This window comes from Monodelphis domestica, chromosome 3 (assembly GCF_027887165.1).
Source record: "Monodelphis domestica isolate mMonDom1 chromosome 3, mMonDom1.pri, whole genome shotgun sequence".
NCBI classification, from domain to species: Eukaryota; Metazoa; Chordata; class Mammalia; order Didelphimorphia; family Didelphidae; genus Monodelphis; species Monodelphis domestica.
The window spans coordinates 382,873,390-382,895,217 of record NC_077229.1 but is presented as its reverse complement, the minus strand read 5'-3'; the positions used below and the strand labels follow the sequence as shown (position 1 = coordinate 382,895,217).

The window sequence follows — 21,828 nt, the reverse complement described above, 5'->3', positions numbered from 1 at the left end:
TCTTCTGTGATTTTAGAGAGAGTGGCAGAAGAAAATGAGTGTATTTTGCTACCCTTTTGTGTATGATATGCTAAGTACTATTGCTACTGCTATCGTGCCAAGTAGTTCATCAGATGCTCTCTCTTGTATATATTCATTGCACTGAGTAAGAGTAGTTGCTCTTTTTCATATCCTATGTAGCATTTTGTAAATGTAGCATTATTGGGTAGTAGGCATAGAAATAAAAACTGCCATTTCTGCCCATATCGACATGAAACTATTAAATTTATGTAGATTATTTTGACCTTATGAATTAGATTTTCATTAAGTAATAAACATTTTAGTATCAGATTTAAAAATTTTTAATTTTATGCATGCCTACATAATACTATTATAGCACAATGTCTTTATTGTATTATAACATTTCTCAACTTATTTTTTTACAAAGATAATTAAGCCAAAGACAAATGAATTTTTATTCTTGATTAACAGACATATGTAGAGTGTGTCGATCAGAAGGAACGCCTGAGAAACCGCTATATCATCCATGTGTATGTACTGGCAGTATTAAATTTATCCATCAAGAATGGTGAGTAGACTTTTTAGAAATTACATTTTAAAACTCATTTTTATTGCTAGTATAATTTACTTTTTTAAAAGTAGAAACCCCTTTATTTTTAATATTATTATCTGTTAGGATTAAAAAAAACTTAATCATAAAATTTTCATAGGGAGAAGGGAATATAGACTAAACATAATTAGTGTCACAATTATATTTTAGTCCTCTAGTAGATAAGATTTTTCTCAAAGTTTATATTAATAAGCAGTTAGTCAGTTGGCAAAACAGTGAGAAAATTTCCACTCACTAAATTCAAAGCATATTTTATATAAATCAGTGAATAAGAAAAGAAAGCATTATATTCTTACCCCAAAAAAACAAAATAAAACCAAAAAACTGTTACCTTCTGGCCTAGAATGGATACTATGTATCAGTTCCAAGGCAGAAGAATGGTAAAAGTTAGACAATTGAGGTTAAGTGATTTGCTCAAGATCACACTGTTAGGAAATATCTGAGGCCAGATTTGAACCTGGGATCTCCTGTCTCCAGACCTCGTTCTCTATCTACTGAGCCTAGCACTGCCCCCAAAGCATTGTATTCTTCTTAGAGGGCTCGGATATCTCTTATATCTACTTTTCCTCAATGTCTGAATTTAGATATCCTGTCAAGGAACACAGACTAAGGCAAAATCATGACAATTATAGTTAAACAAATAGACAACGTTTTGAACATGATAGGATATAGCTTGAGTTTACAGAAAGGAAGAGGCAAGAGAAGGAATCAGATATATTCTTCCTTTCTTCAAGCTTCTTGAAAATGATTCAATAATCAGTATGTACTAGTTCACTTCATATGAAATAACAATTACTTACTAACTATATGCTATACCTAATAATTATAGAGTACCTATTCTATGCTATATTTCTGTGCTAGGCATTGGGGTTTTAAAGACTGACTTAGGGGGAACAATTTAACATAAATGGCATTTCGAATTAGATAAAAATCACAAAATGTGAGGAAGGTTGGTAGAGCCATCATTGGCCATCTAATTTAACCCATAGGTGAAAGGTGTTCCAACTTTGACAGACTTGATAAGATAGCTTCCGCTTGAAGATTTCCTGAGGAGAAGGGAACCCAACAATGATTCTTCCTTCCCAGTATTGCAGTTCTAATGATGATATTATGTGATGTTTGAGGGGAAGCATGAATATCCTATGAAAAATATCTAAATGATTAGCATTATATCCTCAAATAGCTAACTTCCCTAATAAAATATTATGGATATACCATCCATGTATTGATCTAAATACTTCTTGAATTTATATTTTCAGCTTTTACTATCTGTTGGAGGTAAGGAATTCCATGTGTTGACTAACCTGCTGGGTAAAGTAGTTCATGTGCACAAATAAGAAATTTAAAGTTTTTTGAAGACAAAGACAGTGTCCTATTTATCTCTGTACTTTAGCACTGTGCCTTGAAAAATAAATGGTGCAAAAGAAATGTTTATTGAATTATATATATATACACACATACACAGACTTTGAAACGTTAAAGAATACTTCCTAATTCTACTATGGACATACCTTGACTAATACTGGATTGGGTTTGCAGAAAGTTTGTTGACCTAAATGGCAACATAAAAGGAGAATCAAGTGCAGGGAACATTGTTATAAATAGGATCCCTGTTCTTCCTTTGCCTAAATTGGTGACTTTCGCTGGGTTGGGCCAACAATAGTTTTCTGATTGGTTACAAAAGCCGCTCATTACCAGTATTTCCTGGGATTGGAGATTTGGAGGGAACAACTACCATTTACAATAGATTCTCCACAGAATTCCTGGTATACCTGACTTTGGTTATTTGATATAATTTTGAAATAATATTGATTTGGGACATTATATGGTGTGTCTCCTTTCTAATATTTGGTGACTATGCCCAATATTTGTTCTACTGATAAAATCCAAGATTAAAAAAATTGGCTGATTTCTCTTTTAGCCTTTGCAGATTGCAGAGTCCTAATTACTTATTCTTTGTTCATATAACATACTCTCCAGTTTCTTAATTGGCCTGCTTTGTATTTTCTCTAGCTGTGTTGCACTTATTTTTTGAGTATGGCTATTAGAATTGTTTTTCCAGATTTTTCCAAATACAAGCAACACAGGCTTTAACAAAAAACCAAACGCATTATTTGATGATGAATTGTACAAACTATAATTAATGTTATTAGTATTAATAAACACCAGGTAAAGTAGAGAAAACAGAATGATATAATGGAAAGAATATTTACTGAGAATCCCTCATCTGTACATTGGAGGAACTGAAAATAGCTACCTACTCCAGGTCAACTTGAAAATAATCACAAATAAGTAGGAACTTTAGTTAAATAAACAAAAGATAGTTACTAGAGACCAAATGATAATCAAAGAATCTTAGCATTGTAGAGCTGGATGAAACATTAGAGAACATCTAATTTAGTATTATTATCCATCGAAGTTTTTCTAATGTCAGGTTTTTTTTTTTCCTTGAAGTAGTTTTGGTACTTAGAAGTAATTGCATATTACTTGCCTTTACACATTTAGGTGTTTTAAGCCAGCCTATCCTCTACTTGTTCTCTCTACACAATATTCCAGCTTTTGCCTCTGTGGCTCTTAGGCTGAACCCTCTATTTGAAGCATTCTTCAGGGTCAGAGGCCTCTTAGAATTTCCAGATTCCTTTAAAGTTCAGCTCAAGTGCCGTCTTATACATATGAAAGCCTTTCCTAATTCCCAAGTTGTGTGTATTTATTTTGTATTTTCTTATTTGTAAATGTAAGGTATCCCATCTGGTGAACTGTTAGCTCCTTCAAAGGGGAAGAGTTGTTTCATTTGTGTATTTTCCATGACACTTAACAAATACTTGTTGATTAACATATAATCAACTTTATAGATTGTCTTTTTTGTTGTTAAGTCTTTTTTCAGTCAAATATGATTCTCCATGACCCCACATTATGTTTTCTTGGCAATGATCCTGGAGTGTTCTTTCCCACTTCCTTCTCTAGCTCATTTTACAGATGAGGAACTGAGGCAAACAAGTATAAGTGACTTGAACAGGGTTTTACAGCTAGTAAGTGTCTGAGGCCAGATTTGAACTCACAAAGTTGAGTCTTCCTGACTCCAGGAAGTCTTCTTGACTCCCAACTTCCTACACTGTATCCACTGAGCCACCCAACTACCCTAGGTTGTCTTTAAGTTTTTTAAAAATTTGTTCCTAATCAGTTTTTTGGTTTTTGTTTTTTAAATGGCCTTTGCTTACTGACTGTATCACTGAAGGTACTATTAGGTTTTTAAACTGAGAATTCTAGCCCTTGGGGCATTTTCAGTTTGAGGAGGGGGGAGTTTATACTTCCTTCCTGTGACAGTCTTTTCTGCTTTGTGTTCTTCCTGTAGTCCCATGTTTCCCTCTGTGACTACCTTGAGAAGATAATTTTCTTCTACTTCTCATTTTCTTCCCCAAGATTCTACTTACTATTCTTGTATCATATAGTTATACAAAAAAATGTTGTATGGTTTTATAAAATGTCAAAAATAAATGCAGTGTTTTGAAGATGGGGCAAAAAGGTTTTTGTGAAAAAAGTAAAAATTATAGTTTTTATAAACCTAAAATTAAAAAATATATTTTGTGTGAATATACCATTTTGCATTATTATTTATAATTGACAAATATGTATTTGTAATTTCAGCTTAGTTCAGTGGTTGAAACACAGCAGAAAAGAATACTGTGAACTATGCAAACACAGATTTGCTTTCACACCAAGTAAGTTTATAGTATTAACAACTTTTACTGTGCTTATATGTATTGTATCTTTGCAAATTTCAATGTGAAATGTAAAAATATATTAAAATCTTTAGCCTTTCATATTTTATTCCTTTTCAATGTTTGGTAAAAACAAAAGGTATTGTGAGTTGTTTTTTTGTGTTACCCAATATTGTAGTTTTTATAGTAATTGTAATGAAACAAACATTCATTAAGAGGGTATGTATGTGAGAGAGAGAGAGAGAGAGAGAGAGAGAGAGAGAGAGAGAGAGAGAGAGAGATTAAAATTTTTCTGGGATGTAAACTTTGTAAGAGTTAACATTTTTAAGTACTTTGAGTCACTAATGTGTATGTAGTAGAAATAAGTTATTATTGAATTTGTATTTTTTTTTTAGTGTTTAAATATGAATTATTGGGAAACAAACTTCTCTTTCTTTGACAAAGTGTAATTACATTAATATCCTCTGGAAAATCATATGCCTGAGTGAGAAGAAATGGATTTGACTTTTGGCTCTGCCACTTATCAGTAGACTCTAGAACTCAATTTCTTCATCTCCATAATAAATGTTTCAATTATATAATTTCTGGTAGCACTTTTATCTCTGAAATCTAGCGATCAGCTTCACAAAAGTCAATTTTATTATTAATTATCACATGCAACTTAAAAAATTAATAGGTCTTTTGACCAGACAGCAAATTAAAAACCTAAACTATTAAGCTTTGTTTTTTATGAAACTTTTAAAAAATATTTACATCCATAAGTTTTTTTTTTTTAAAGGAGGTTGTTTTCTTTCTAATTTTTTTTTTAAGGATGTTGTTTTCTCTAGCATCCAGTTAACCTCCAACATCTCAAATTTGGAAAACACCTTTGGGACATCTATTTCAGCCTATACTTGGACATTATACCCTCTCCAGGATAAATATCTGTTTGTTCCTTCAAGTGGTCTTCATGTGGTCTGATCTTCAGTTCCTTCACAAACCTAATTGCTATCCTATAGACTATTTTCAGTTTATCATTGACCTTCCTAAAAATGTGCTATTGAAGGTGTTGTCTCACCAGAGCAAAATACAGTAGAATTATTGCTTTCCTAATTTTGGCTACTCTTAATGTAGACTAAGATCTTGTGACCTGTCCCACTCCTGCTTTCTGGCCTGACACAAAAGGTTCAGAACTTTGCAGCTGTGGTTCTTTGGGGTTGCAGCCCTAGCAGGCTTTTGCTCCTAAAAGGCTGTGGCCAAGCTGGCTGTTGGGGATGAGCCCTAGAGCCCATATCTCCATGGCACTGGAATGAGGGAGAGTGGGGACTAGAATAGAGGGGTGGATTTTGATGTAAGCCTGTTGTATCCTTGTCTCTGCTAGTGTGGCTTTGCTGAAATAGTTTGAGAGCAAGTGGAAGGATGCTGAGTGAACTCTTTCTTGTCATTCTTGATTTTTATTATTAACCTTCTTTTGTCTTCTGGGTGTCCTATATTATGAAGACAATTGAAGTTGCTTTGTCTTTGGTGTTGTAAACCTTAAAATTTTTTAGACTTATGAATGTTGGAAATTTCCCCATTGGGAAATTTCATACTTGAAAAATTTCCTACTGATAGTAAGAACTCTATCAGAATGTGAAACTCATTGACATGGGAGGATCTTTCTCCTCCCTACTTTAGACTACTTTAGGACAGAAACCTTTTGCTAAACAATGGAAAGGGCTTTGACCTATGCTTAAGCATAGAACAGGAAGTTCTTTGAGTCATGATTGATTTTAGAATTGATACAATTGAGATACTTGGAATGACAGAACCAGGTCTTGGAACTTACAATCTCCACCCTACTCAGAGTAACAGGATTTAGGAAGGGCTGCAGCAAAGATCAAGATTTAATTATTTGAGAATATGACCTTCAACAGACATGTGCAAAGGAAACAGACCTCTGGGGGGTCCTGGGTTAAGCTAGAGCCACCAATGGCACAGGGGAGACATCGACAGTGATTGGTAGATGTGATAACTGAGGGGAGGGGACTTAGATGGTTTCCTTAAAGATAGGGGGGTCTGAGGACAGGAGGAGGAGGTTTTGCTCTGAGAGGCTTGCTCTGAAGGAGGCTGGAGGTGGAGGCACCTGAGACTGTTTCTCCATTTTGGTCACTTGAGTGATAGGGACTGATCTCTTTTCTTTGCCTCAGCTATCTAAGGGCTTGGGCCTTTGGCCCAGCCTAAGCAGAGGGGGTATTTAAGCCCTATTCCCTTCTTTCTCCTTTCTCTCTCTCTCTCTCTCTCTCTCTCTCTCTCTCTCTCTCTCTCTCTCTCTCTAATACCTTTCTTCCTCCTGTTTGTAATTAAAAACTCCATAAAAGGTTGACTGCTGACTTGAGTTTTCATTTAGGAATTACATAGCTGAATTCCTTGGTGACCTTAAATTTATATATATCAGTCTTTTAAAGTGATATCCATATCACAGTGTATAGTATCGTTTCTGGAGAGATTTGAGAGGTTGTCGGAATTGGAGAAAATGTCTGGTTCATTATCATGTTGCTCATGTAATCCAGAAGTCTCGTCACGTTTGCTTTTATTACATAGACATATAATTCTTCTGGGACATTGCATTTGAATTTGCCAATTATTCTTTTACTATATGTGTTCTAGATTTTATTCTGTTAAGGTTTTTATTTTGCCCCTTCAGCTATTTTTTTTTAGAGAAAACAGTAGGAAAAGAAGAATTTAGTTGTTTTGTCTTATGTCAGCTGTCTGTTACCTTCCCAGTCATCCCAAATGGCAGTCTGATCCTTTTTTTGTTTCTTCTACAGGGTTAAAAAAAAATTCCTTTGAGAGCCAGGCCTAGAGACGGGAGGTCCTAGGTTCAAAAATCTGGCCTCAGATACTTCCCAGCTGTGTGACCCTGGGCAAGTCACTTAACCCCCATTGCTTAACCCTTACCACTCTTCTGCCTTGGAGCCAATACACAGTATTGACTCCAAGACGGAAGTAAGGGTTTAAAAAAAGAAAATTCCTTTTTCACCCCATTTTATGTTTCTTAGAATTTTTTACTATATTCATCTCATTCTAAGCTTTAGCCTACCTTATTTATTATTGTAAGTCTATGCTACATTTTAATCATCTTGTTTCTATCTTTTTTACATATGAATTTAAAGTCTGAGTTGGTTAGTAAGTATATAATATATTCATATTGTTCCCTTTGTATATTTCTCCCCTTTTTTCCTCATGGAATTGTTTCTCTGATTTTTAAAAAATTTCTTTCTTAAGAGGTTCTTATTAATCATTCTTATTCCTGATTTTATTTCATTTGTAGAATTTTAAGCTGTATGATCATGTTTATTAATCTTTTAATTTTATTGATTTTTTTTAACATCGGTATTACAAAGTATAGCTCTTCCCTAATCTATAAGCCATCTTTTGTAACAAATATTAAGGAATAGAAAGGAAAAAAAGCAGTTCAGCAAAGTCATCTAGCACATCAGATGGTCTGATAATATATGAATCATTCCACGTACATAATCCCCCCCCCCCCCCTTGCAAAAAGAGGATAAAAATACATTTCTCAGTTCTCCTGGAATATTCATTTTTTAAAAAAAACCTTACCATGTTAGAATCAATACTGTGTACTAAGGCAGAAGAGTGGTAAGGGCTAGGCATTGGGGGTCAAGTGACTTGCCCAGGGTCACGCAACTGGAAGTGTCTTAGGTCAGATTTGAATCTAGGACCTCCCATCTCTAGGTCTGGCTCTCAATCCATTGAACTACCCAGCTGCCCCACCCCCCTGGAATATTCTTAATCCTTTCCTTTCTCCGAATCTTTTGAAACATGATCTCTCCCAAATCCAGGTTGCATGTCAGATTATTTCTAATTTATTTACAATCATAGATTCTAAGATTAAGTCTTCTTTCTTCCCTTTCCCTAAGATTCTGATCAATTGTTTTTTGACAACTAATTTTTTCCTTCTGATGAGAATCTGATCCAAAATGGGAAATTTCCTTTCTTGATTTCCCTATCTTTTGATGGGAAATGACTTCATTAAGATGGGCCAAGAGATTATTAATTGCTTTATTTTTGTGAGAGAATATTCCAGAGATGTCTTAATAATTGAAGTTTCTCATACTGCTGTTTACATAGCTCCATGCCTTAATCTTGTGATCTATTTTTATTTCTCTCTAGGCAGTCTGTATTATTCTTTCATGACAGTAACAGTTCTTTTGCTGGCAGTCAGAAGCTGAGTAAATAGGGAATGTGATAGTCTCATTATTGTTGTTCCTGGTTAGGCCAAATTTGGGATTTTATGTCCAGGTCTAGCCAGTACATTTTAGGAAATTCATTGACAAACTAATGGATGTGGAGAGGAGGGCATGTAGCAGATGGAAAGGATTCCTAAGCAAACTATATAAATGTTGATCAAAAGAATTTAGTATGCCCAGCCTTGAATGGATTCATTTTTTAGTAGTGAACATATGGTACTAATGTTGACTTTTTTTTACCTTTCAGTATTAATATACTCTCTATGTAGTGCTCTTTTAGCTATTTTTTAATATAAGTAGCTATTATTAAAACAATGTTAATTTTATAAATTCTATTTTTTGTTTTCAGTTTATTCCCCAGATATGCCTTCAAGGCTACCAATCCAAGATATTTTTGCTGGACTGGTTACAAGTATTGGCACAGCAATACGTTACTGGTTTCACTATACACTTGTGGCCTTTGCATGGTTGGGAGTTGTACCTCTTACAGCATGTAAGTATTAATTTTTCAGTGCTGGATTAAATATTACATAATAGATTGTTTCATTGTGTTATTCCATGTCATATCCATTAATGATTATGTAATATTATGATGTTCTCAAGCATAAGGAAATATCACGATAAAAAAGTTGAACAAATGATATTTATTTATATTAGGAATTCATTTTTTCCCCCATTTGAATTAGTTTATTTAGTCAATTTAGAGCATTATTCCTTGGTTACAATAATCACATTTCCCTCCCTCCTCTCCCCTCCCCTCCCCACCTTTCCTGCAGCCAAGGCGCAATTTCATTGGGTATTACTTGTGTCCTTGATGTAACTGCCAAAATGTGGTTGCCAAAACTGTGAATGTTAAAAACTGTAAATGCCAAAACTGTAAAGTATAATTTTAGTGTTTTGACTTAAAATCTAAATAAGTGGTCACCATGGGAAATTCCCAAATATGAAAAATACCCAAGTCAGCTGGGATTTATAGAGATTTTAATTAGAGAGAGAGAGAGATTATTCAATAATCCCCTTCCTTTTAAAGAAATTTTCTCTTATGTCATCTCCCCTAAATTTTCACATCTGGCAATCACAGTAGACTCTTTTTTCCAGGACTGCCCATTCTTAGTTCTTTTCTTTTGTTCTCGCCTTCTCTGGGTAGACCAAAACTTCACACCTCTTTTTGTTAAGCTTGCCTTTTGTCAATTGCTTGACCTTTTAGGTACTAATTTAACCTTTATATGTACTTAGCACCCTTTTGTATTAGATCTAAAAATAGACCACCTAGCTTAAGGTTCTAGCTTTACTATGAGTTAGGGACTTTTCATTGTTCAATCAGGAGTTTTCAACTTTATCTTCCCCTAAGGCACTGAGTAGGGTGGAGTAATTTTAAAAGTTCTCAATACATTCCTGATTTAGTACCTCCATTGTTAAAAATGGGGAATAACTTAATCAAATCTTCTGAAGTAGAGTCTGAGTAGTTTTAAGATTCACATTGAGGGGCAGCTGGGTAGCTTAGTGGATTGAGAACCAGGCCTAGAGACAAGGGAGGTCCTAGGTTCAAATCTGGCCTCAGCCACTTCCTAGCTGTGTGACTCTGGGCAAGTCACTTGACCGCCATTGCCTAGCTCTTACCACTCTTCTGCCTTGGAGCCAATACACAGAAGGTAAGGGTTTTTTTTAAAAAAAAGATTCACATTGATCAGAACCTATTTCCATGTTTTTGATGTTTGCACTAGGATGTTCATTTAGTCTACATCCCCAGTCATATCCCTTTGATCCATTTAATTCAAGCAGTTGTTTTTCTTCGGTGTTTTTATTCCCACAGTTTTCCCTCTGAATGTTGAAAGTGGTTTTTCTCGGAGATAACTGCAAGTTGTTCAGGGTCACTGCATTACCACTAATGGAGAAGTCCATTACCTTCTATTGTAACACAGTGTATCACCACAGTGTATCTATTGTACACCAGTGTATCAGTCTCTGTGTACAATGTTTTGGTTCTGCTCCTTTCGTTCTGTATCACTTCCTGGAAGTTGTTCCAGTCCCCATGGAATTCCTCCACTTTATTATTCCTTTGAGCACAGTAGTATTCCATCACCAACATATACCACAATTTGTTCAGCCATTCCCCAATTGATGGGCATCCCCTCGTTTTCCAGTTTTTGGCCACCACAAAGAGTGCAGCTATGAATATTCTTGTACAAGTCTTTTTCCTTATTATCTCTTTGGGGTACAAACCCAGCAGTGCTATAGCTGGATCAAAGGGCAGACAGTCTTTTAGCACCCTTTGGGCATAGTTCCAAATTGCCCTCCAGAATGGTTGGATCAGTTCACAACTCCACCAGCAATGAATTAATGTCCCTACTTTGCCACATCCCCTCCAACATTTATTACTTTCCTTTGCTGTCATGTTAGCCAATCTGCTAGGTGTGAGGTGATACTTCAGAGTTGTTTTGATTTGCATCTCTCTGATTATAAGAGATTTAGAACACTTTTTCATGTGCTTATTAATGGTTTTGATTTCTTTAACTAAAAATTGCCTATTCATGTCCCTTGCCCATTTATCAATTGGAGAATGGCTTGATTTTTTGTATAATTGGTTTAGCTCTTTATAAATTTGAGTAATTAGACCTTGTCAGAGGTTTTTGTTATGAAAATTGTTTCCTAATTTGTTGATTCCCTTCTAATTTTGGATGCATTAGTTTTGTTTGTACAAAAGCTTTTTAATTTGATGTAATTAAAATGATTGATTTTATATTTTGTGATTTTTTTTTCTAGCTCTTGCTTGGTTTTAAAGTCTTTCCTTTCCCAAAGATCTGACAAGTATACTATTCTGTGTTCACCTAATTTGCATAATTTCCTTCTTTATATTCAAGTCATTCACCCATTCTGAGTTTATCTTGCTGTAGGGTGTGACATGTTGATTCCAACCTAATCTCTCCCATACTGTCTTCCAATTTTCCCAGCAGTTTTTATCAAAAAGTGGGTTTTGGTCCCCAAAACTGGGATCTTTGGAGTTATCATGGACTATCTTGATGAGGTCATTTACCCTAAGTCTATTCCACTGATCCTCCTTTCTGTCTCTTAGCCAGTTACAAATTGTTTTGATGACCACTGCTTTATAGTATAGTTTGAGATCTGGGAAGGAATTAATTTTTGACAGTTTGATCTAGGTACTTTTCCTAAAGATATTATAGGAAAAGAAAAATGAACAAAACATGGAAAATATTATTTAGGCAGGAACCCAAAATCCAAATTCAGACCCTAGGCAAATGATGTTCTTAAGTCCTTCAATCATATTGTAATTTTCTTTAAAATTTACAAATTTTTTAAAGCTGATATCACACTCCTAAAGTTTTAATTTTCTTTTCCATTTCATTTTGAAAACTTGCCTACATGACTAAATCTGGAATTTAAGTGGCCACTGAGGTCCACATGGTAGTGACCTCAAGTAGACAAATTGAATAGGAATGCCTCCTCTTCCCCCTATTTTTCAGAGCTTCTCCCTCCAATAAAACCCAAAACCCAACTAACAACAAAAATATCCACATTTTCTGTCATAGTGAAATGTAGGTGTTTTTTGGAAGACTAGGTTTGTAATTCTGGAGTGTGGATAACAAATATGTGGCAGGAAATTCTAGGGTGCAAGATTAGATTTGGATAAGACATTCTTTGAGAAGTAAGATGGCTTAGCAAGAGAGGGATGAAAACACACAATGAAGATTTATGATGGATAAAATAAGCACACTTTACAGTTTTGTTAAGGGGCCTGTTTGCAATAAGTAAAAACTGAAAGTACCTATTTTATGTTGCTGATGCCTTGTTCAAAATATTAGGAATGACTTGGCAGGTTACAAACTTCAGTTTTCCTTAGTTTATCCTTGTTGCTCCTGTTTAGCCCACTCTTTTTAGTATTTATTCCATTTGTTCTCCTCGTTTTGAGGAGTGGGTAATTTAAGCAATATAGGAATCCTTCATTTTTTGCTTTTGTATTATGTTTGATTTATTTGTATAGATTATGTTATTTGATGGACTTTAAGAAGAATATAATTCCCCACAAATCCTGAGTGCATACTGTATTTGTTCTTTTTTTGGCTGTTGTATAAAACATCTACTGAATTAGATTTTCCTTTACCTGAAAGAGTTGTTATATTTTAGAAACTGATCTCAAGTCTTGTATTGTTATTGGTACGTTTCATTTTGTGATTCTAGGATTTAAAAGTTATGCATGAAATAAGTTCTTATTCTTTTTTACCTTTGCTTCACAACTTATTTCTCTTAAATAAGTTCTGAAGTAGTATTGTCAAACGTATCTCTACTAAAGTTATATGATGAGAGTGATCCTAAGTTCCTCAAGACTACATGTTTGGGAGTACAAGCCCTGGCTCTTCCTACCAAGCTGATCAGACTTTAGATATGGTCTTGTTGACAAACTGTGTATCTCTTGTTTGGAAACCAGCCTGAAAAATTAACCATGATGTGATAAAAAAAAATTCTATCTCTTTAAGTTCTTGTAATTGGTAAAATCGCATTATCTCTCTTAGTGGTTTTTGTATCCCAACATCTATTATAGTGACTTGTCCATGGTAGACTAGCCATTTTATAGGTGTCTGTTGATAATGGTAGAGTGGCAGAAGAGGGTGCATAGGATTCTAAGAATCAAAAATCCTTAGACTGTCTACAAAATTTAATTTAATTTATGGCTTTATATTAATGAGTTATCTTTGTTCAATGACATGTTGTTGGAACAACTAAATCATGTTCATATTGATGTTGCTATAAATAAAACCAGAAAAGAATTTACAACTAAATGTGAGAATGGCTGGCAGTTTCTACTTAGAGATGCAAAAACATTAATTATTTTTTGAAAATAAGATTAGAACCATCACATTTGGACATTAGTTCTTGATGTACTACATAAAATATTAATAATGATGGGCCCCATGGACTTTTGGCCTGTATGGAGGTGGTCCCACACCTGTATCAACAAAATCCTGAAATTCACACCAGACTGAATAATGATTAAGAAATGCAGTGAAGAACTATAGTTAACTCTTTCATCTCATGACATCAGAAACAGCCAGCCAGAAGCCTGTAGTCACTGGTAAAAAGGAAACAGCCTCAAAGCCAGAGTTGTCAGACAAGTAAAGCTTGCATATCAGCAAAAGTCGAGAACTCCCTTGAGAAAGCTATAGTGTAGAAACCTTGAAAGCTCTGCAGTAGCAGTGACCACTGCAGCATGACTGTACTCGAACAATATAGCAGTACCCAGGAGCATTGAGATGCCTTGTCCTCTTTCTTGAGATGCCATAGAGTCTTCTGAAAAACTCTGTAACTTCAAATATCCAGGGAGACTGGATCCCAGGGGGTGGCAGTTAGTGCAAGAACTTAAGATACTTAGGCAAGAGGAAGAAGAGCCTACCATCCTACCGAAAAAGGCAGCAGAGTTCAGTGTCTAACCCTGGCATTAAACCCTAATTCAGGAACAAAGGCTGGAGAGATGAATAAACCAGAGATTATACTGAAAAGTATTACAATTTATTATAGATCATTACCAGAATGAAAGAGGAAAGGAGGCACTCAAAAGAAAACATGAATTTTCTGCAAAGGCAATAATATTAAAAAGGCATAAGATTTAGGGTAACAACCAGGAATTACTATTTTCAAAGGTATTATGAAATAAAGAACACCCCTTTTATGTCTGGAGGTGACTAGCTTTTTTCTTTGAGAGTGCCCTGGAATCCTGCTTGGTTATTTGTGTTGATCAGAATTCTTCAGAGTTTAAATTGTCTCTACTATATTGTTATTATATAAATTATTGTTTCTATTTTTACTTTAGTTCTCTGATTTAAATTAATGTCTAAAACTCCAAGAATTATATTTTATGGAGTTTATTAATACTGAATCTAGGGCCTCCTGTCTCTAGTAGGCCTGGCTCTCAATCCACAGTGCCACCAGCTGTACCCTTCCTCCACCCAGTAATTTTAAATATAAGCATTATAAAGTCCATCTAAAAGTTGCCACTGTTAATAGCACTTTCATTTATTTATTTATTTTGCACAGGCCGTATCTACAAGTGCTTGTTTACTGGCTCCGTGAGCTCACTACTGACACTGCCATTAGATATGCTGTCAACGTAAGTGTAAACCTTTGTAATATAGAAAAGATGCTGAATTCATATATTTTGTTTTAAATGCTCATTTGTTTTCCTTCCTATGTGGAGTGGAATTTTTGTGAGGCTCGTATCCCCAGAAATCACTCTAATAAACAGACGGGAGACTTGATAAGCCAAATACTACTCTGAGAATTACATACACACTTCCCATGCTCATTTCACATTATAATATTTGTTATAAATGGTGTAGTCAGTTTTGTACAAAGAGTTCATGTTGAATTCACTTATAACTTTAAAAACAAAGCAATAAAGGATGCCAACAAAATGGTAATTCCCTTTGAGTTGAAATATGGCACATTCATCTGTTTCATGACATTTAGGGTGTGATCTTTGATTATTTACTTCATTGTCACAGTGTTTCTTAATTCTAATATGTAAAATATTTTATAACTTTTTAAGAATAGAAGAAAGCATTTTGCTATATGGTTAATAGACATTGAAGCATTGGGAATTGTTAACCTTATAAAAAACTTTCATATTGTTTTGCCCATTTCAAATTTACTCGTTCCTTATTACTTAATCTTTTTTACTTCTGCTTCTCCTTATGTTAATGGGGGGAAAAAAAAGAGTATGTGGATCTATTTAGAACAATTCATTGAGAGGTCCTCTAAAAACTCATCCAGTCGTCCCTAGCTATATTGCAGCTCATTTATCGTGGCTTCACTGTATTGTGGGTTTTAATATATATATAATTCTGTATTGTGGAGTTTTCGCTACATCTTGGGATTTTGTGGATGAATACCGGACTGTACACAATGGAAATGCAGTATGCCAGTATTGCTTGCACAAGCTTGCCAATGTGAGATTGTACACAGCACACTATTGGCTGCTGGACTTAAAGGTGACCAACCACAGCGTGTGTTCTGTGTCCTGGGCACTGATTGACTCAGTGTTTGTAAGTGTGGGAAAGGTTATTAAGAGTGTGAAAAAGGTTTATAGGAGAGTGGGATGGGTTTATAAAGCCTTACAATACATATAAGTAGTAAAATAAATATACTATTTCATGGATTTTCACCTATCACTAGGGGTCTCTGGAATTTAACTCCTGCAATAGCTGAGGGGTCACTATATTTCCATGCAATTAACTCAAAAAGGATATGATAAGAAAGGCTTAATATTTAAAACTTATAATAGACTTGAAGCTTTATCCTCCTTAAATCAATATAGGGTTTTCTAGATACCTTGCATTTGGAACCATACTGCTTTACATTGATAAAAAGCTAATCATTGCATTTAGAACTATAAGTATAATCTCTACAATGTGAAAAATCAAGATTTTAGCAACAATCATTTATTTAATTTGTGAACTGAATTTGGACTGGAATAAAAATTTGTTTCTTAAATATACTTGTTTGATATAACAATTAAAAAATTTTGACATACAGACATTTAAAATTTGAGAAGTAGCTCATATTTCATTTGAGCCTTGTGATAATAATCCCTTTTATAGATGAGGAAGCTAATAGATAAGTTTTTGTGACTTGCCTTTAGTCACAAACCAGTAAGTATAGGAAACAAAATGTGAACTTGGGCTTTTCTGATTAAGTTTAGGATTATATCTAATAGACATTACCATCTCTTTTAAAGCTTAATTTCTGTGTCTGTTTCCCATTATATATAGAATGGAGATTTAAGATGAAATGAATTTTAAAATTCATGGAAACTAAAATGTTAAAAGTCCTCTCAAAAAGCAAAACATGGAAGTTTTGTCATGAAGTCCTGAAAGGAATGTAAATAAAGGACTTTTTAGTGTATGTGCTGGCAAAGTGAGCACTAAAGGGTTCTAAAATAAAGCAATAAAGAAGTAGAAGTAGACAAAATATTACAAATGAATAAAATATAACGAAAAGATTTGATTTTGCTCAATTGACTGATTTCCCTGTTCTCTTTTTATTTCTATGAATGTTCAAATCCAGAAAAGCGAAAAGTGTGGTATTAATTTAGGACCAGGAAAATTTGAATTGGACTCATATATGTCTTAAATTATCTTATATATCTTAGGTACACCCTCCCCTCCCCCCATTATGATCCACTTTATGTGCTACCTCTCTAGGAAACAAACCATACCAGTTAAGTTTGAAACTCATGTCTCTTGTTGAGTATATATCTTTAGCTGGATCATAGATAAACCTGTTGAGATATCCAAAGATTCAGAATGGATGAAGACATATAAATGTAACGAATGCCACACATCATTTGACAAACACATCATTCTTTATAATTCTAGTTTTCAGATAGTTAACTGGAAACTTATATGAACTCATTTTAAATTGTTTTTGTTACTGTGGAAATAATTCTGTAACTCTTTTTTTTAATAGGGAAAATTTATTGGCAGATTGTTTGCAGGGTTGTTTTGTGGTGACCTGCACTCTTTGTGCATTCATCAGCCTTGTGTGGTTGCGAGAACAAATAGTCCATGGTGGAGCACCACAGTGGTTGGAACAAAATCATGCTCAACCTCTCAATGCTGCTGGACAACAAAATGAGGTAAAATACTTGTCCCAACTTTAGTTGTTATGGAATTATTCCTGCTTAGTCATGAGTTGAACATCAATTTGTTTCTTTTCTCACAGACACATATACTTGTAAAACAATAGTACATGTTATTGAAACAAGCCATCCACAGATTTAGGAGAATGAATGATATTATGGTGTGGCTTCTTGATGCTGATTTAATTTCTCTTTCTGCTTGTCTGGGATGATGTTTAATATCTAACTTGAAAATACAAAAGCTATATCTTATTTCTGGATCCCTATTTTTTATTTGCTTTGTGACTTTAAGAAAATAATTTAATCCCTTTCCATCATTTTGGTTTCTTCAGCAATACAATGCTTATCCTATCAGAATTATGTTCATTGTGATAGAGAAGTTGGAAATTTATGTGTCAACTTTTGTGTGATTATTGGTAGAAATATTCTTAATATCATTTTTTTTTCCTGAACATTAGTGTAATCAGTAGAAGCAAGATCAGATATTCAAAGCATGAAAATGAGTAGGTGGAATTGATGAATATTTTAAAGATTATAGATATACAAAAGCATGCTGTCTAACCTTATTTGATAATCACACTGGCTGTGTAGCTATCTGTTTTGAGTATTCAAATGAACTATGGGAGAGTTATAGAGAACTGCATTTTTTAGACTGTTAGGCAAAAAACAATGATCTACACTGACATGTCATTGTTACTTTGTGTATGGAAAACTTTTGGTATTCCATCTGTCATTTTTTTCCCATATATCTATATCTATATATCTATATCTATCTATATCTATATCTATAGAGATATAGATATAGATATCTATATCTCTATAGATATAGATATAGATAGATATAGATATCTCTATAGATATAGATATAGATATATAGATATATAGATATCTCTATAGATATAGATATAGATATATAGAGAGAGAGACGGTAGTGATAACACAGGTACTTAAGGATCTATTACCTGGTTCAGAGAATATTTATATTTTAAATCAACCCAGTAAGGTTATTTGAAAGTCTTTACTGAATGGGACAATAAGTGAAGGCATGAGAGAAATAAGAGGAATTTGGAACACAAACCCCAAAATGTAATGCAATATATCCAGATATATAAACTTCTTCACTATTCACTGCACAAAGTGATTTGTATTTATATACTAAGTTGTTTAAAATATGCAAACTTTATAGAGGTTATACTTTAATTCAGAATAACAAAGGGGGGTTAATATGTTTGGTATCATATAAAGTAATTATTTTCTTAGAAATTGATCAAAGCATAGCAAGACTAAGAAAAGTTATCCACAAATCTGGAATATCGTATTATTTTAGGCTCCAGGCATAGGAAATGGTGCTGAAAATGTTGCAATTGATCAGCCTGCTAACCCACCAGCTGAGGATGCAGTAGTAGGGGAAAACCCTGAAATTCAGGAAGAACAAGCTGATGAAGATGAAGAAGACAATGAGGATGAAGAAGATGCTGTGGTTGAAGATGCAGCAGATGCTAATAATGGGGCCCAAGGTAATCGCTTTTGTAAGACAGCTTTTCAGAATAATGATACAGTCCTAATTTAAATTTAATTTTAATCTAAGTTAATGTTTTCTGCTTATTTTTAATATCCATAAGTCTTAAAAGTATGTGTTTCATAGACTATACATATGAAATCTACATAGGTGTATATGTATGGATGTGTGTATAATAGGAAAGAATAAATGACACTTGGACAGAAGTTTATGAAATGTTATTAAAATGTTGATTTTCAGTCCCCTTGAACTAATTTATTAAATTTCCTCTTCCTAGTGTTTCAACTATGTAGATATGATGCAAAAAAATTATAAGTGCTTTCTAAGTACTATGCTCATAATGGAACTAATGAATTGCTTTCAAAATAAGATTAGGTGTTTTATATTTATAGAAGTATCTGCAAAGTACTTAATTCAAAGACAGTTCCTATAAATATTTACAGCCTCAAGTTTCCTCTGGCATTTCTAAATTATAATTATTATTTCAGATGACATGAACTGGAATGCTTTAGAATGGGATCGAGCTGCAGAAGAATTAACATGGGAGAGAGTGAGTAAGAGCCCTTTTCATCAAGTACTAGAAGTTGTAGGTTCTTATCCTCAGAGTAGCCAAAATATTTAACTAAGATTAATTGTACAAGTTAGATTTAGAACGTTATTATCTCTATTTAGATGAGTTGTAATTCAGTAGACACTTTTAGAAAAACTATTTTTTATAGTATAGTATCATAGCTAGGTTTATTGTAGGTAAATATTATGGTATTAAAATTTATTGATAAGCCATCTTCATAAGTGTATATTTCATAAGTGTACCTTCATAAGGTACAATTTGCCCTAATATACAAAAATGTAAAAAAAATATATATATATTGAGGAGCAAATTAGTGACTCTTTCTGTCCCAAATAGTGTATTTTTAGGGCTTTGTTTTAAATGTGTATTAAAAAAACATTTCTAGTGTCAGGAACAGTTTGTGAAATGAGAAATTCAAATATAATAACTAGATTGATAGTTTCAAATATGCCTATATTGATTGTATGATAATGGAATATATAATGCTATAATTAAGCACCAAGATACTAAATTTATTTAGACTTTTATTTCAGGGAAGTAGGGAAAAATATAAATTATCAGTGAAATATACATCAACTGAAATGTTCCAACTAATGTATGAAACCATTGCATTTCATTGGTAGGCAAAAATGCACATAAAAATAAAGGAAGTTCTTTGAACAGAAAATCATATTGACAATTATTATCTAATTATTTTATTTTTTTCCTTAGATGCTTGGACTTGATGGGTCACTAGTTTTCCTAGTAAGTAAATTCACCCTGTTTAAAAATGAAATTGTGATTTATCTATTTATTCAATATTTCTCTTGGTAAATCGAATCTTAATGTTTACAGAGGTCATTTAAAAATAGGTTTTTTATTATATTTTGTTTTTATAGTGCCTAGATTTTCCCTCTTTATCACCCTTCTTCCTTCCTGAAAACCATCACTTATTACAAAGAATTAAAAAAAAAAGATGAGAAGAAAAAATTAAGCAAAACAAGTTAATATATCTAAAAATCTGATGTTATTCAGTGGTTCATACTTGTGAAACTTCTTGTCTCTGTAAAGGATTTGGGAATGGGGTCCTGGTGGTGGTGTTAAACAGGATAATCTTATCATTTAGAATAGAAGATCACTTTACTTTTGATTATGTAGTATCAAGAAAAAGTTTTTTGTGTTTATTGGAAGGACATTCATTTGAAGAAAAAAAAATGAAAATGCAGTATGAGTAAAATTTTAAAATGTAAGATTTTGTTCAGTGCTGCAGAAAATAAAAATATAAGACATAAGATCTTTCCCTGTGAGGTTGTCAATCTAATAAGATAATATAGATCGCAACATAAATGATTAAAATAGGTATAAATAATGGATATAACACAAATATCTTGAATACAGTGATGTTTTACAATTCTGTATTGTAATAGGCAAAAAAAATGGTGAAACCAAAGCAGCTCTGAGTATGCAAAGGGAACATTTTTTATGCTGTTCTTTGTTTATCCAGGTAATAGTCTTTTATTTCTAGAATGCCAGCCATGTATGAGGATATCTGTTAGGCTGTCTATACTTCCCTGTTTCAGGAATCCCTTCCTCTGTTCTATAGCTTTTCAGGACTAAAAGTGCCATTTTTTCCCCTTCTAAGTTTATGAATAACATAGATTTAGTCTCCAGGGACACATAAGGGAGAAGTTTGTTGTTGTTGTTGTTGTGTTCTTCCTGTGTTTTTGAAGACCAGTGATACCACAATATAAAATCAGTGTACCCTGTGTTCCTCTATAGCTGATCAGTCCAGTCTTAGTTTGGTAGTTACTACCACAGATCAGGCACAGGTCGTTTATTAGAAAATAATAGAGTGGGGGCAGTTAGCTGGCTCAGTGGATTGAGAGCCAGGCCTAGAGATGGGGTGGGGTGGGGTCTGAGCAGACACTTCCTAGCTATGTGATCTTGGGCAAGTCACTTAACCCCCATTGAATAGCCCTTACCACTCTTCTGCCTTGGAACAAATACACAGTATTGATTCCAAGATGGAAGGTTAGGGTTTAAAAAAAAATATAACAGGGTAGAGGTGACTCTGGGTTTGTAGTTCACACTCCTTTTGTACTTTTATGATTCTGTTTTGCTTATGAAGCCCAACACCTTCTTTCATGTGGGTATACTATTCTGGGCAGTCCTGTACCACTGTTTCTCATGTCTCACAATCAGTTCTAAAGTGCTTTAGAGAGATACCTTGAGTTTCCATTTGGACATTCAGGGCCAACCCATTGGAATTGTGCTCTCTGAAATAAAGTTTGATTGCCCAGAAGTTCAGCTCTAGAGAGGACCTAGGACCTAAGTATCTAGTACCTTATCTTTCTAGGTAATCTTCATGATCTTTCTGAGACAAGGTGGAAATGATTTTGTTTTCTGTTGTGGTAAAGATAGACTGCCCAGGTTTCACAGGCATACAGCAGTAGTCAGCACAATGGTTCTTTAGACACATTCAGTTTGGTATGAAAGTGATGCTGAAGGTAGAAACACTCAAACTTGACAACCATTTGGCTATGTGGGA

The 21,828-nt window shown here is 33.9% G+C and overlaps 1 protein-coding gene across 4 annotated transcripts in view; it reads left to right on the top strand.

The window, feature by feature from the left end:
* Positions 1-21,828, top strand: part of MARCHF6 (membrane associated ring-CH-type finger 6) — a 97,407-nt gene that overhangs the window by 25,504 nt on the left and 50,075 nt on the right. For 3 of the 4 annotated variants that reach the window (XM_056824307.1, XM_056824305.1, XM_056824306.1), the window contains exons 2-9: positions 472-568; positions 4,256-4,329; positions 8,911-9,054; positions 14,610-14,682; positions 17,040-17,208; positions 18,539-18,728; positions 19,219-19,280; positions 20,013-20,045. In XM_056824307.1, the coding sequence (XP_056680285.1) occupies positions 472-568; positions 4,256-4,329; positions 8,911-9,054; positions 14,610-14,682; positions 17,040-17,208; positions 18,539-18,728; positions 19,219-19,280; positions 20,013-20,045 (842 nt within the window). Of the gene's footprint in view, positions 1-471; positions 569-1,869; positions 1,889-4,255; positions 4,330-8,910; positions 9,055-14,609; positions 14,683-17,039; positions 17,209-18,538; positions 18,729-19,218; positions 19,281-20,012; positions 20,046-21,828 lie in introns of all 4 variants that reach the window. The other variant, XM_056824304.1, reaches the window with a different exon arrangement.